The 16,367-nt window shown below is 37.9% G+C and overlaps 1 protein-coding gene across 1 annotated transcript; it reads right to left on the minus strand.

The window, feature by feature from the left end:
* Nucleotides 1–5,357: 5,357 nt before the first annotated feature.
* LOC114667733 (cytochrome c oxidase subunit 5A, mitochondrial-like) lies at nucleotides 5,358–13,801 on the minus strand. Its single transcript, XM_028823154.2, has 5 exons — nucleotides 13,602–13,801; nucleotides 11,688–11,804; nucleotides 11,373–11,494; nucleotides 8,690–8,808; nucleotides 5,358–5,490 (listed from the first exon to the last, which is right to left on the minus strand). The coding sequence occupies exons 1-4, from the start codon at nucleotides 13,672–13,674 to the stop codon at nucleotides 8,695–8,697; spliced, it is 426 nt and encodes a 141-aa protein (XP_028678987.1). The 5' UTR covers nucleotides 13,675–13,801; the 3' UTR covers nucleotides 5,358–5,490; nucleotides 8,690–8,694.
* Nucleotides 13,802–16,367: the final 2,566 nt, after the last annotated feature.

Raw genomic sequence — 16,367 nt, forward strand, 5'->3', positions numbered from 1 at the left:
TGTCTGCTAACACTTTTTCCAGTTTTGTATTTTTCAAATAACTTGGTTTGGAATATCACATTGTCTCACTGAAATATATTTAAACCTGAATTCAAATTTCTGGTGACATGCTAATGTTGAGATAATAAGAGACTAATAAGGACTTAAAAAATGGTCTCTTTGCCCTTTTACCAAATTTTCAAACAATTGCAAAGTGCTGGTGGTGTTTTTTTAAGTCATCTCTGTATGAATTGCCCAGCGTCAGTGTCTGAGCACGAGTTACACATAAAGTGGACACCCCTGGACAGCAGCCCAGCTCCTCTCAAGTGCAGCATGCAGCCCAGGGGCCGACACGGACAAGTGAAGTATGGAGAGACGTTTTGTTTGCTGTAATTGAGCACACAAAAGAGCCCCACAATGCTCCACAGTCCATATGAGTTTGCTGAGCGTCACTGCACTTAAAGTCCCCTTTGTACTTGTGGCTGCTCCAAGTACCCAAAACTACTTGGATGTTTCCTGTCACCTCCCATTTTCGTATTTCATGCTAAGAGTTGAATTTTAATGAATAAAAAGGTGAATTTGAAGGTGGTTCTTCTGATAGGCCTAATAAACCCCAAGTTGAAAAAACATGTAACCTAAATACCAAAATGGCACCTTTATTAAAACAAAATAAACTAGAGCAAAGGATGAACACAGGGAGAGCACAAAGTAAAAATGACTCCCACAGCTTCTCTGCCTGCCTAAATGGCTGCTGTGCCCACTCTATGAAGTGTGGCATCTCTGGAAAAGCATTGCACATTTGCCTGTATCTCTTGGACTTTACCATCTTTCTTCATCTTTGGCACATTCCTGATCACCTCAGTTATTTTTTGTTGTATTTCATTTTTTGTTGCTGCTTATGTTAAATGTTGGATGGACAAGCAAGTGAAAATTTCAATGCATGCTGCACTTGGGACAATTTGACTATTGCCCACAAATCTCATTGGTGGTCTCCCACAGACTGGCATGTGGCAAATGCAGACCTCCAAAGAAGGCCACTTGGTCAGTTCAGCCTCAAAGCTTGTCATCTTCCTCTTATTATTTATTCAATTGTAAATAACAAGACTGTGTCTAGTTGTCCTTTTTTCCCCCCTTGTGGACAGTGACACCTGGGGTTGCTGTAGGTGAGCTGTAAGCTTTCTGTGTAGTAGTGGAGGCTCACTTCCCAGTAAGTGCACCCGACACTGAAACATACACCATACTGAAATACATACGCGGAGTTTGTCCCATATGCTAAAGAAGCACACACACAACTAACACTGACCGTTTATTGAATTTACTGTCATTTCCTTATGATAACCATTAGCCAGGAACTGACAATTGAGTAAGGCACTTACAGGCATTTCTGTACTGTCCGTCACTTGTTTTGGAATAGCGTCTCACTATTAAGTGTTTGGTGAAAACGGCCTAAGCAGCACCTCATGTTTTTTTTTTCCTAAAGCCAACATGTGTAAGTCTTATTACATCTACCCATCCTGCTTCCATTACAGTTAAGAAGTCAATTTGGGCCTGGTGCTGCTATTCTTAAAACCCAAGTTTAAAGCAGAACGTTTGTCCATTCAGGTCTGGGCTAACACCACGCCAAAACAGGACAACTGTGGATGCAATTGTGGCAACTCTTAAATGTGTAAGACAATTTGCAGACAATTTAGCGTCCATCATTTCTGCATCAGATGGAGGACTTACTAATTCAGAGCATCAGGGTGTTGGCAGGAGTTAGTCATGTCATGTTTAGGTTCCCTTCGATCTTTATTGTCACGTATACTGCGAGAGTACAGTGGAATTCTTGACAGCGTATGATCCCCAAGAATTTTTCTAAGAAACAAAAGAAAAAGCTACATCGTGTATTCTCCAGGTAAACTTCAACATGTTACACTTCATAAAACTTAGGTCCTGACAAGTAATAACACAGGATTCAATGTGGATTCACATACTTCATCACTTGACCTTCACACAACGAAATGTGTGAATATTCTGCCACCATTGCCAATGAACCTCCTTTTATGGTGCAGTACATGTTTGGACCAACTCAGATAATTATTGAAAAGAGAATCTAAACAAAGGAAACTCTCAATCATTTCATGGCACACTCAACAATGAAAATAACAAGAGTTGCCTCCAACCTTTTTTACACCACAGATCACGTTCATGTAAGACAATTATCCAGGGACCGGCCACCATGCATGCCTAATAAATACACAGAGTCAGCGGGAGCGCTGAGTTTGTTTCTCTGCAACGAGACAGTCCCATCTTAGGTAGTACAGTGATCCCTCGCTATATCGCGCTTCGCCTTTCGCGGCTTCACTCCATCGCGGATTTTATATGTAAGCATATTTAAATATATATCGCGGATTTTTCGCTGCTTCGCGGGTTTCTGCGGACAATAGGTCTTTTAATTTCTGGTACATGCTTCCTCAGTTGGTTTGCCCAGTTGATTTCATACAAGGGACGCTATTGGCAGATGGCTGAAAAGCTATCCAGCTTACTTTCTCTCTCTCTCGCGCTGACGTAGGGGGGTGTGAGCAGGGGGGCTGTGTGCAGCTGCTTCCTGAAGGACAGGCTGCACGGAGCTTCGCATACTTAAAAGCTCAAAGGGCACGTATTGATTTTTTTTATCTGTCTCTCGCTATCTCTCTCTCTTCCTGCTCCTGACAGAGGGGGTGTGAGCTGCCGCCTTCAACAGCTTTGTACCGGCGGTGCTTCGCATACTTAAAAGCCGTATTGATTTTTTTTTTTGACTGCTTGCTTTGCACTCCTTTGAAAAGGAAGATATGTTTGCATTCTTTTAATTGTGAGACGGAACTGTCATCTCTGTCTTGTCATGGAGCACAGTTTAAACTTTTGAAAAAGAGACAAATGTTTGTTTGCAGTGTTTGAATAACGTTCCTGTCTCTCTACAACCTCCTGTGTTTCTGCGCAAATCTGTGACCCAAGCATGACATTCTAAAAATAACCATATAAACATATGGTTTCTACTTCGCGGATTTTCCTACTTCGCGGGTGGCTCTGGAACGCAACCCCCGCGATGGAGGAGGGATTACTGTAATGGGAGACAAAGACACCCAAAGTGTCTTCCTTGTGCCCAGTCAACTCCGTAACTGGGTTTTGGTTGCAAGATATTATGTTGCAAACAGAGGCAGGATTTTTCTGTTCTTTTGTGGCAATCTCCAGAGACATTTGTTTTTTCTTCATTTTAGGTAGGGTTAGATTGTGGACTTAATTTATTGGGCAGCAAAACTGTGACAGAGACAAGTGCAGGAAAGAGAGAGAGACAGAAGTGATGGGGAGAAGGTCAAATATTGCGAATAAATCAAGTTTATTGTACACCACAAACAAGCCAATCTGTACACACATCTAAACTTTTTTTTAATTCCACCAGCACACCTACTTCCTTAACTACAGTGACTGTCAAGGTACATAAACAGCAGAACATGTCACTGCTCTGCATCCCTCCTTTTTATTCTATTCCTTATGTCAAAATACACAAACACGTTTGCTTAAATATTTTCTATCAACAGTTAAACATAGCCTGTCAGACGGAGTAGTATAAATGTTTGTGTGTCTGTGCACATCTTTGTCAGAATGTGCAGCCACTATGAAAATATCACATTCTTCAAACACACAAAAGACTTCTCTGGAAAACAGCCATCAGACACCAACAGTTCGGGTCTACGAAATCCTTCTGCTATGATGTCAATGTATATTCTTGTACCTTGCACACTTCAATCACTCATTGCACTTCGACGAGACTTAGTTGCTGATGACTTCTTCACCATGTTGAATGATGAGTGGCGACGGTTATTGCAAGTTAACAGTCTATTGTACACCACAAACAAATCAGTCTGCATGCACATCGAAAAATACTTGACCCTGCCAGCCTTCATACTTCCTTAACTACAGTGGATGTCAAGGTACATAAACAACAGAACAAAGTAAACTAACTGGAAAGAAAAATTAAAAGTTTATTCTTTGTGTGGCCCAGTGGTTGGGGACCGCTGCAGTGCCAGAGATGAGGGTACTGAAATGGGCAAGTGCCATGAAATGCTGAGCTATACACCTAGTAACGTAGTCGGATATCAGAAAGACACAACAGTGTGTACATGGCAAATGGTGTCCTCAACAGATCTGTCCAGATAAGCACATTACACGGAGTTTAGACTAGCTGGAGAAAGGAGTAAAAGACCCCAAAAAAGACTTCATTAAAGTTGGTGGGAATGCCATTAGGTGAATGTCATTGAGGCAGGTTGACAACTTTTCCTTAACTACTGGAATAATTGTGAGTTTCTTTAAGAAGAGAGGAACAGGACATGAGGAGCAAAAAAAGCAGTAGAAACATTGAGGGTGAGAGGGAAAAGCAGTAAGATGAGTAATAACACTTGAATATGGTGGTGGAGAGCAAAAAAAGGCCCCCAAAAGCTTGTTTATAATGTACAAATGGTAAGGCAAGATTGAATCCTGCTCTTGTTGTCCCCAGCTCATTCCATTCAGACCCAAAACAATGTCAGCTAATAATGTGAATGGCAAATAAGCTACAAAGAACAATTAAAAAAATAAATAAATAAATAAATAAGTGACTGTACAAAAAGTGGAGGATTATTGTGAAAGGACTGTGAGGAAAACAGAGGAAAGGGCACCAGAGAAAAGGTTATATTTTGACAAACCTGCAGTATTGTTTGAATAGTCAGTCAGTCAGTCATATATATATATATATATATAACACGAGTCTTTATCAGAATTCTGTTCAGAGTTTGCTGTTACTTTTGATACAAGTTGCAACCACAAAGTTACATTTATAAAAATGAATGGGGAAAAAGAATTAAAAAAAAAAAAATCTAGAAATATACATTTTCAATGAAGATAAAAGGGCTAAAGACCACCATGGCAATCACTAGAAGATGAAGGAGGTGTGCAAGTCCTAATGATTGCTATGAAAAGATTGAGGATTAGGGGAAGGAAATTTACAAGGCAAAGTAACAGCTTTGAAAACAGGTACAGCACAAGGTCATTATTACAAAGATAAAATGTAAAGTGAATGATGAGAAAAATGTATGAAGCGGAGATGTTTGTGTGATTAGAACTGAAATGAAGAGCCGCGCCCAACCCACTGGGCATTGGTTTCCTAAACTCTGCAATAAAGTCCAATAACTAACTAACTTAAAAGACACTGCTTGTTTGTTCTGAAGAAGTTTTGTCCGACAATTACAGGCAGGCAGACCTTGAAGTAGGACACTTGGTAACAAAAAGTGTATTCTCAGCTGATTGAGGTTAATTGAGAAAGGGTTGTAGAAAAAGAATTTTTAAATTTACAAAACAGTTAAGTAATTGGTGATACCATTAGAAACAGTATCATTTTATTTGTTTTTAATACATACTGCAGGGAATAAAGATCAACTTTAAATATTACACACATTAATCTCCAAGGACATTTCAAAGAAGACCCGTCAAACCAGAAAGTTCAGCCCTCAGAAACACCTGAAAAGGAAAAACAAAAGTACAAAAAGTAAAAATTACAACCATTAAAAATCAGATTTTTTTTTTTTTTTTTTTTTTAAACAAAGAACATTGATTTTAATTTAAAAAATAACTCAATTACCCACATTTGCTCATTAAAATTATGAAACAAGACCATAATGACAAATACTTGTAAATGAAGTATTACTTGATGTACTTCATTATTACTGGGAAGGATATTAGAAAATAACACGCTACAAAAGCTCCATTTGAATTCATTTTTTATTATTTTATTTTAAATCAAGAGGTGTTCAAGTAACATTTGTTAAGAATAAGGTAAGTGACATGTTAAGAGAGAAAAACATTTTACCACTTGCAAAAATGACAATTGGACATACTTTAGATGGATGTGGGAAATTTATTCTTGAAAGTGCCTTAAAATTATATCAAGAGTCAATCAGGTCATTTCGATTACACTTCCAAGTTTGCAAAACTCACAATGCTGTAGAACAAAATGAGCATTGCCCATTTTGCTAATCTTTTAGTGGCACACAATGCCTTTTATGATAGCTGACTAAACAGGGATGCATTAATCAAGGAACAGCCCCTCCAACCTACTTTCCTGAATGAATGGCTGACCAGCTATTACCATACACCAGTATCAGCCCTTCTTCTGATGACAAAGGTGTAAATCAGTGTTGAACTGACATCACCTCTGTGCAAACACCTTTAGACATACAGTAAAGGCACCAAATGGAAACCCAAGTGTGAACAAACAGCTAATTCAATGTGTGGCAAACGTGGAGGACAAAATAATGGTCCTATAAGCAGACATTGGTTGGGCAACTGGAAGTTACAATAATCTTTCTTTAAAAATTGGCTGCATTCATCTCTTCTCTCTGTTGCACACACTGAAACCTGCTTACACTCTGAAACCAAAAGCTGACGAGTCTTGCAATCTTTAGGGAGCTGAAAGGAGGGTTGGGTCTCCAGAACTGGTTCCAAAATTTCCAAGAACCGGGGAATCAGAGACACATTTGAATTATGGTTCCAACTTATCGATTACTACAAGTGCTATATTACTATATGTGCATTTTCAATCAACCATATAACTAATGTTTGATGATCTTTCGTAGAGCTGTAGTTCTGCCACTTGTCCTTCACCTCCAGTGTTGAATCATGTCCATTGAGGACCAGGCTGACAGAGTGGTGAAGATGCATCAAATGCCCTGAACAATGACGTCTGAAAACCCTACTGCCTGGCGACAAGGTAAAAGATCTACATATCCTTTACTATTAGGGACGGCTTTTTCATATTGAGGGTTTTCTCCACTGCTGGAGACAATATGCCCAGAGGTGTCACACATACCACCAGGAAAGGTTGCTATGCTGATTTTTCTTAAGAACTGTGGACTTTATTGCAGCACTCATGAAAACACTTGCTTTACATATTTGTGATATTTTGGTTGAAGAAATGTTATTTTATAATTATTTAATCTTGAAAAAACTTGCTTTTGTTTTACTGTTTCAAGTAACTTTTATTGTAAAGCTTTAAGTCAAACTCTTTAAAAGAGAATAAAGCCAGTTTTTTGATATTGAAATATTTTGACTTTTTTTTTTTTTTTTTTTCCCAACATCAGAATGGGAACCAGGAATCAATAAGATTCAAAATTAGATTTGGAACTGATAAAATCTAAACAATACCAAACCCTATCAGAAAGCCTACAATCTCTGCTCTTTCTGGACCTGAAAGCGAAGATCCATTCTTCTAATAAATGCTCAGTGCCAGAGACTGAGTACAGTATCAAGAGAACTGAGAAGTAACCATTAATTCAAGAAGGTCACTTCAGTACCTGAACGCTTGTGCCAGAAAGTTTAGGCCACATGAAGTTGCAAAGGACACGGCAAAAAGCCCGAGAAAAGCACACCACATATGAAGGACCCCACCACAAAGAGAAAGAGTTTACTCCAACTCAAGAAGAATCCTACAGTTGAACCCAGAAAAAAACTGCAACAACATCACACAATACCTTCTTAAAGATTGGTATCATAAAACTGTTTATTTGTGCCAAGATAAATTAGAACTGTAAACAGCCTCTCATCTGTTTTGACCTGTCATCTATGTCAATATATATATATTTTAGTTTAAAATTTCTATAATCATTGTGTTTATCAATAAATTGCAATGCTGTCTTCATTAAAATGTGTGTTTCAGATAGCTGAAAACAAGTCCAACGGACAGACCACCTTCTATAGAAAAAAGCAATTGTAAATAAAGTAGGACCCTTAAATTATTAAATTACTGTTATTGCTAATAAAGTATCTATCTAAAGGCAGGACTGATAATTAACCAAAGTTAAAACCCATTCCTCCTCCTACAATGTCTTCTCACAATTTGCAAATATTGACAAATGTCAGTTTGCAGGCCTTTCATTTATGTATTATGTAAATAGGGAAAGGAAGTGGAGTGATGTTATTTTTTTGTGTATGTTATCAGTTTATTCCAGTAAAAGAGGAAAGAAAGGGTTTATATGGAATTGTAACTAAAACCATCCCAAGACACACCACTATTTTACTAACCACAACCCCTTTACATCTCATAAATGTGCTCAACTGTCCGAAGAGGTAGGACTACAGGAGAAGCTGGTAAACAAGCAGCTCCAAGATCAGTGTTCACAGACATGGCACTTAGGTGACATCTCAAAGCTACTTCAACCCGTTGTCCAGCTCTCTCTGCCTCAGAGGCACATCGTATGCCAGGTTCCCACCAGCTCTGTGAGGCTCAATGTTGACCATATACCCAGGCAGATGGATTCCAGCAGCCATGAGACACATCTGAAGTGTTCCAAGTGCTGTGTCTGCAACACAGCGATTGCAGAGCTGCTTTTTTGCCATCTTCTCCAGGTAGGCCAATCCTCCTCAGACAGGTCTGAACCACCAACACAACTTGTGCCTCTTAGGCTCAGATCCAGGTGCTCTACACTATTATTTCACTAGCACACCTGGGTAGCTCTCACGGTGCACGGCTGTTCAGTTGTTACACTGGTTGAAAAACATTGCTATAGATGACAGAAACAGAGCTATCGATGTATGCAAGTAATGAACTGAAAAGTGTGGCCTTGCATGAAACTACAGCTTCTCGGCACCAATGTCCTCATCAGCAGTACTGAACAGGAAGCTTCTACTGTATTTACAACTTGTATTTTGTTACGTAACTCACCAGCTCTATGCTTTGTCAATGCCAAGCTCTTCTGGTGTAGAGATACCCAGCTCATTAAGTGTTGGCTGAAGTTCCTGAATGACATAAGGATAGATTTCCTTGTGAGGGCCAGCTTTATCCTGTTGATATGAAAATAAAAATGTTCAAGTAAATAATTTTCAGTTTTTTAATTACACATTTACCTTCACAAAATTGTTAAGTATTACAGTTAATGTACAACACATTGGCATTTCTATAGATCTTTACATAGATATCCATCTTTAGCTTATGATAAATACTTTAGTCACATGTAAGGCTTTACCCAATTTTGATTCTGGCAAGAGAAATTTTAATTTGGTTAGGAGTGGCTATAACAGATTAAATATAAAAATATAAAATATAAAAAAACATAGTCCAGATTATGGCAACTATAGTTAACACTTACCAAACATTGTTCCCTATTCTACCTAAAGCAGCCCTGGATTACTCATAACAACTGGAATAAATGTATGTGAGGCTCACTCCTATGTACAATTTACTAAATCAATTACAGTTAACAGCATTACGCCAATACATAGTTATAGAAACTGATGCAAGATAAACTCATATTGTTATATACTTTAGGGAAGAACACAAGATGACATAAAACCATAATAAAATGATAGATGCCCCTTGTGTCCACCCAGAGTAGATGAGCTGAAATGAACAGAACTTGAAGAGCTACTCACTTCATGGCACAATTACTGCTATATGCTTGGATAAACCAAAGACCACATATGAAATGGTAAGTCACACTTGCACAGCCAAATTCTGACATAATGGGACATTAACTTAAACATGACATTTTATCCAGTATTTGCCTACAGCGCATGTTAATACAATTGAAATCAGATTTTTTTCTTCTTTAGAAGGTGGACAATCTTATACAAGTGTATCTTGGACACTGCACTTGTGGAAACCGGCAGCAAGCCTGTTACTCTGTGCATTAATGTTTATTTAAATGCTCTCTGCTCCAACATTTTATTTTCTGAGTTTTGTTCTGACTGTAGTAAGGTTAAGTTCAGAATCTTTAACAATTTTTTTCATGTAATTTAGATCTCTTTTCATTTTGCCTTCAGTGCCAATGCTTATCCACCTAGTAAGTCAAAATTGAATATGTAAAGCAAATACTATATGTTTCAATGTAAATTATGGAAACACACACATTTACCACATAAAGATACACAAAAGTGTTCAAGGTAGACTTAGGGGAAGCTGCAGGTAAAATTAACTCCATTACCGACTTTCATTATGACAAATATAAAATTTAGCCTCTATGGGGGGGGGGGGGGGGGGGGAACAAACATGAGCGAGTTTCAGTTACATTACAAAGATGTATGGGCATTTACAGAAAGTCAGCTGGCACACAATGATTCTAATGATGATATGACGATTAATAGATGGATTGAGACTGCCTAACTGTTAAGTCACATGGAAGACATTTCTGCCTAAATCATGTTTTTATTAAAAAAGGCTATGCAACTTCTACTTGTCTGACTGCATCAGAAATTGTATTACCGTGCTAAAAGCTGGACTGTAGTCTATAAATGGGACTGTGGCATAAGAGTATAATCTTCCATGTAAGCCAAAACTGTATGAAATGCAATCGGAATGGTATCCTCTGTAGAGAGGTTAGAGGTGAAATACACCACCTTCACTGTAATTACCTAGCCTTTCCAAGATCACCACGTCTAAAAGAGATGCTTGGACTCAAAGCACTAGAGACAACCACTGAAATGTTTAGGGTAGGTTCCAATTGAAGCTAGACTGCACCATCATATCTCCTAATTGATTTAAGGCCTTACCCATTAACATCTTGTTTAATCAATTCAAATGGAGCCTTAAATGTTTCTAACATTATAAGATTGAATATTTAAATATATGACTCACATTTCAAAATACCAGATTTAAAAAGAAACACCTGCCTGCATCAGTGTGACTGTTTTTAAGGACGGTCAATAACATAATAGAGCAACAGTCTAAAAAATTACATGGAACAAGTGGGCAGTGTGGCATGATGGTTAAGGCCATGGACTTTAAAGAATCAAACCCCAGCAGTATCTCACCATAGGGCACTTCATAAAGCTTTATTTTAACTTACTAACCATTTTTTAAACTTATGATTAAGTGTATATTCAAAGGCTTATTTTTGAAACTCTAATGGTGTGTCTTTGAAATTCTTCAGTTTTCAAATTGTAACTAGTTTACTGAGATACATTCAAAAATGTCTGACACCTTAAAATTTCCAAAACACATATAAGCAAAAGAATTATATTTATCCTAATGATGGTACAAATTATTGAAGTATGTTGAAAACAGTTGTGAAATCTGACATTAAAAGAAACCTTTTTAAAAATAACAAGCAGTGATGCATTTGTATGACTTAACAAAGACATTTATCATCTAATATTTGGTACTTCTTCATGCAAAGTACCTTACAAAAGAAAAAAATTACAGCCATCCATGGAGACTCGGCCAGCAGAAACTGAATCTGCAAACTTGGGATTACTGTCTACCCTTGTGAAAAGCTGCAGGCAAAGACTGGAAATCAAATTACCTACTGTAAAAAATACTTTTTCATATACACATAAATACCTAACTGAATTGTAAACAAAACATTTGAAATTATTCTACGAGAGTTACTTTTACAGGTAATAGCATTCACCTTAACTGCTTCCAAAATCCGGATTGCACTGGCAAGATCATTTAGCCTTCGGCAAGCTCGAAGTGCTGCATCAAGAATCTTTGGCTCAGGTACTAAATCGTAGCCAATGAGGGTGTTCATTCCTACAAATCAAAAAACCACATTAAGACAGATGATGGACTACAAAAAGAAATCTTAAAGTGCAAAGATACTGAATATGTGCATGGTTTTTACAGACTGAAGCAGAGGTCAGGTAGCGAAAATGTAATACATAATGTTATAAGGAGAATTAGAGCAAAATGCCATTGGAAGTTTAGTAATACACCACTGGATTACCTTTCCTAAGCTCCCAAGCATCAATATCTGGCTTGTTAAAGTAGGTAACCCAGCGGGCATCAAATTCTTCATCTGTCTCTTGTTTGCCATGGGAATAACAACGTGTGGGCACAGGTGCTGCAAATATAAAAAAACACATTAAAAAAAATTAATCAGTTTTTATTTTTATTAAGCCACTACACAGCATCATTTGGAGGATAAACGGTTTCTCCTTAAGCACTACTACTGAATGTGTGCCAAAGTCCCAAGAGCAAGCCTACCTTCCTAACCAATTTGTAACACCCATTTGTTAAAAAAAAAAAAAAAAAAAAAAAAAACTATACATGTTGTGAAACCCTGTAGACTCTACAAAAACTATATACTACAATGACGGTCTTTAAAATGTCCTTCAGATTAACTAGAGGATTCTATTTACCATAGTCAATGGCTACTCAACTGGATTTCAAGATCTGTGTGACCAGGCCAGAACTAAGTTGGTCTTTGTGCTCATTGTCACACCTAGACAGATTTCCAATCAAAACGGGCCTTCAGTCTGGAGTTTTCTTTTGTTTTTTCGGTCCTACCTGGCCATCAGACCTTACTTTTATTCTATGTTAAGTAATGTTCGCTAATTTTAATTCTTATTTATTTTGTCTTTTTTCTCTTCATCATGTAAAGCAATTTGAGCCACATTATTTGTATGAAAATGTGCTATATAAATAAAATGTTGTTGTTGTTCAGGTTTACTTCGTAGGAATATACAAGGAAAAAATTTTTTTACACGTATGTGGAACCTTACTTGAAAATTTACCAGTACAACCAGAAGTAGAGTTTTCCCAAGCAAATTAAATTAAGCTATCATTGTACACAAAAAAAAAAAAAAAAGCAGAACATCCATAAAAAAAAATGAAGTTGCCTTATCAAAACACTCCAGCACAAAGGTAACTTCGGATTTGGTTCTGCCACTAAATGTCTGTGTTCTGCATGGTGCACCACTGAGAAGAGATTAAATGTATGCAGTAAGGCAAGCCAATCTATCTCGTCTTTGGAAAAGGCACACAACATAAAAATACTACATGTAGTTTCTTCACTGTAACTTCAGCACCTCTCTATTTGTGTTCTTTATCGAGACAAACCCAGAGAAGGACTGTCAGAAATACTGCCAGGCATATTCATCTGCGACATTGCACCAGGTGCTATGCGAGAAAAAGGGAAACGGGCAAAGAGAAGGACAGACATTACACGAGCTGACTTATAATTAATCACCGGGCCAAAGGAAAAGACAATAAAATTGTCTTGTTCCTTTTCCATTTTTTGAATAGAGATTATCATCAGAATGTGAAACAATGCAATTTTGGGGTTACTGAGAACTTAAAGGCAAAACAGTCTTCAAAATCGTGTATTCCCAAAGCAGAAGCCACTAAAACTGGGCACAATAACAAACATTTATAAAAACTCTCCACTGATGTTCACACCTAAACAAATAATTGTGCTACAAGATATGTGTTCTTCTACTGCATTTCAGAAACAGGAGGGTAGGCCCAAAGCCTAGCTGCACTCGGTCACTGCAAGGACATGTGTGGAAAGAAACCGACGGAATCTACTTCAGTCTACACGAAGTAAGGAAATATCGAACAATCATTTCAACAATCTGAACCCAAAGACCAAACGGTGCATTGGTGCGCATTTACAGCGCGAACCAAGTATGGACTTTGAAATATTTCGTTTCACAATCACGTCTTTTAACATTAACAATCACAACCAAACTTTTCGTCACGCTATAGAATTAAAAGTAAGACAGTATAAAGCGCAATGCTATTTAAAGAAAACGGCGCAGGAGAGATCGTCCACCGCCTCCCCAGCCGATTGAGCCCGCGAGTCCTCATTCCGTTTGACCGTCAAATTAGGCCTTTGCTGCCCGTGTCGGTTACTCACCACAATACACAGGAGGCTTTCTTGTCAGACTGCGAATCCCTGAGGCAGTGAATCGGACGGCCGCACTAAACATGATGGAGACGTTGAAGGAGAAAAGGCGGAAATAAAAGCAGCCAAAAGGACACAGAAACCGACAAGCACTCACAGAAGGACAGACCTTGCGGCTGCGCGTTAAAAGGAATAAGATACAAAAGTGCGCATGCGTATGCGGCCGTCGTCTATGGAAAGCAGCAAAGGACAAATCACCTGCAACCAGAAAATGCAATTTGCATCGACTTAGCAGTAGAGCGTTTTCAAGAAGTTGGCGTTCTGCCACAGAAGAGGGCAGAACCGGCCAGTGATGGGCGGAGAGAAGACTCGTGTCGAGTGTTCAAAGCGTTTGACACGCAGCTCTGTAGTGACATCTCCTGGCCATTTGTTTTAACGTTACACAAGCTTGATCACATCTTGCCTAAAGAAGGGGCCTGAGTTGCCCAAGTAGATATTGCTATACAGACCGGAGTAAAATGGGCGTTAATATCATTTTCGACTTCAGCCAATCATATATTAAATTTGCGCACGTCAGTCACTAATCAGCCAATCGCAAATTTAAACATCGCTGTCAATCACCGTTTTATTCAACAAATCGCCAATCGGTGTTATTTGTCATTCATCGGCCACTTTAGCCAATTTCCTTTTGGATACGTAAAAAGAAAGGTGGGTGTAATTCCTAAAGGTGGACGTTTAAGATAGTTTCTAAAGGTGGACGGTCAAGATAAAGTGACTGTAAGAGACGGAGTGTATATTCATAAAATACCTCTCCGACGATAGTCTACTAGTGTCAATATCTTACACCAGGGGTAGGCAACGTCGGTCCTAGAGTGCCACAGTATGTGCAGGTTTTTGTTCCAACCCAGTTCCTTAACGAGAACTCAATTACTGCTGATGAAGCACATATTGCTTAAGTGACATTTTAATGCTTCATTTTAGTGGTCTCGCTTGTTAAGGTTCTCCAACCTTAATTGCTTATTTCAATCTTAAACTGCTGCATTCAGTGTTTTAATTGCTCCTTATTAGCAATAAGATGTAAAACAGGGGTAGGCAATGTCGGTCCTGGTGAGCCGCAGTGGCTACAGGTTTTCATTCAACCCAATTGCTTAATTAGAAACCAATCATTGCCAATCTCAGACCTTATTTAATTTTATGGCTTGTTAGTCTGTGCAATGTAAGGCTTTTATATCGTAGATTTTTTTCCTTTCCAAGGATATCATCCAAATGATTTGAAGCCTAAAACAGATCATTTTCAGTCTGTCACATTTTTCTATTAAGTGTTTTATTAAATCAAACCGTGCATGATGAACACACACAGATGTAATTGGAAAAAAGCTAGCTGGAGAACTGCTGGCTGCTTTATCTTTTATATCTTCTTGCTAATAAGGAGCAATTAAAACACTGAATGCAGCAGTTTAAGATTGAAATAAGCAATTAAGGTTGGAGAACCTTAACAAGCGAGACCAGTAAAATGAAGCATTAAAATGTCACTTAAGCAATATGTGCTTCATCAGCAATAATTGAGTTCTCGTTAAGGAACTGGGTTGGAACAAAAACCTGCACATACTGTGGCACTCCAGGACCGAGATTGCCTACCCCTGTCTTACACTATAGCACTTTGTCGAGTGCATTATTAAGACTGCAGTGTATTTTTACCACAGTCATTTATGAAGTAGCGGTTCTGAAAAAATAATAATAAAAATTTGCATATGAGATAGCCTATTTATCGTTACTGAACAACGTCTGAAGAAAATTTAAATGAACATAACAATATAAATTTGTGTCCGCCTAATTTTAATGGATTGACGTGGACTTAAGTGTGGGCTCTACTTGATTAAGTCAGTCAGATTAAAACAAATGTTTGACTGTTGGTGTTTACTCGAATGTCCAAATGAAATAGCCGCCTACATTTAACGGGTCACCTTAAAGACCTTAAAGGCTATGAACGTATTACAATTTTAAACGTTGAATAAACTGTCAGAGTTCCTAATATTCCATTGTAGCCCCTTCTTGCCTGCAGATCAGCCTCTGTTCTTTGTTTGCTGATGTCAATATTCTTCAGTCTTCATGTCTGTTCTCAATATACCAGCAGCTTTAGTGAGTTTCTTGCCTGTGAATCACGTATTTAAGTTTGTTTTTTTAGCTGTATTATGATTACAGATTATTACAAATCAAATACTTGACACTATCATGTTCAGGTATCAGGGAATATAAAATGTTAAGAAAGCTGGCAATAAAATTGTGACTTTAAAGAATCCATTGGCTGTCTCTATGTTATCAATGTTAAATGTAAGAAACACAGTTGTCATAGTGCTAATAGTCACCTTTCAATTATTACTTTTACAATGAAGTTTACTATGTTAAACGATCTGTGAAGAGCAAATATTATGCCTTCAAAAGACTAATAATTTTGCAGTTTTTGTGACTGTGCACCTGTTAATCAGGGTATTCAATTATTTGACTTAATTGGACCTTTATTACTTTTGGGATTTTAAATACCTCTTTAAGATCATCAAATATGTGTTTATTATAATACATATTACTTATGCAAAAGTTACATTTAGAGATTAAAACATGACAGATGTTTGTAGTTCATATCTCATTTATCCTCTATTTGACTCCATCAGGTCCTACTGGTGTGTTGAACACGTCAGCCTGTCTTTAGGGTCTCTGAGACTGGAGGAGGTCAGGAGTCCAACTGTACAGCAGGCACTGATGGGCATCAGCATCACGACT

The sequence above is a fragment of the Erpetoichthys calabaricus genome, chromosome 17 (genome assembly GCF_900747795.2).
Source record: "Erpetoichthys calabaricus chromosome 17, fErpCal1.3, whole genome shotgun sequence".
NCBI lineage: Eukaryota > Metazoa > Chordata > Cladistia > Polypteriformes > Polypteridae > Erpetoichthys > Erpetoichthys calabaricus.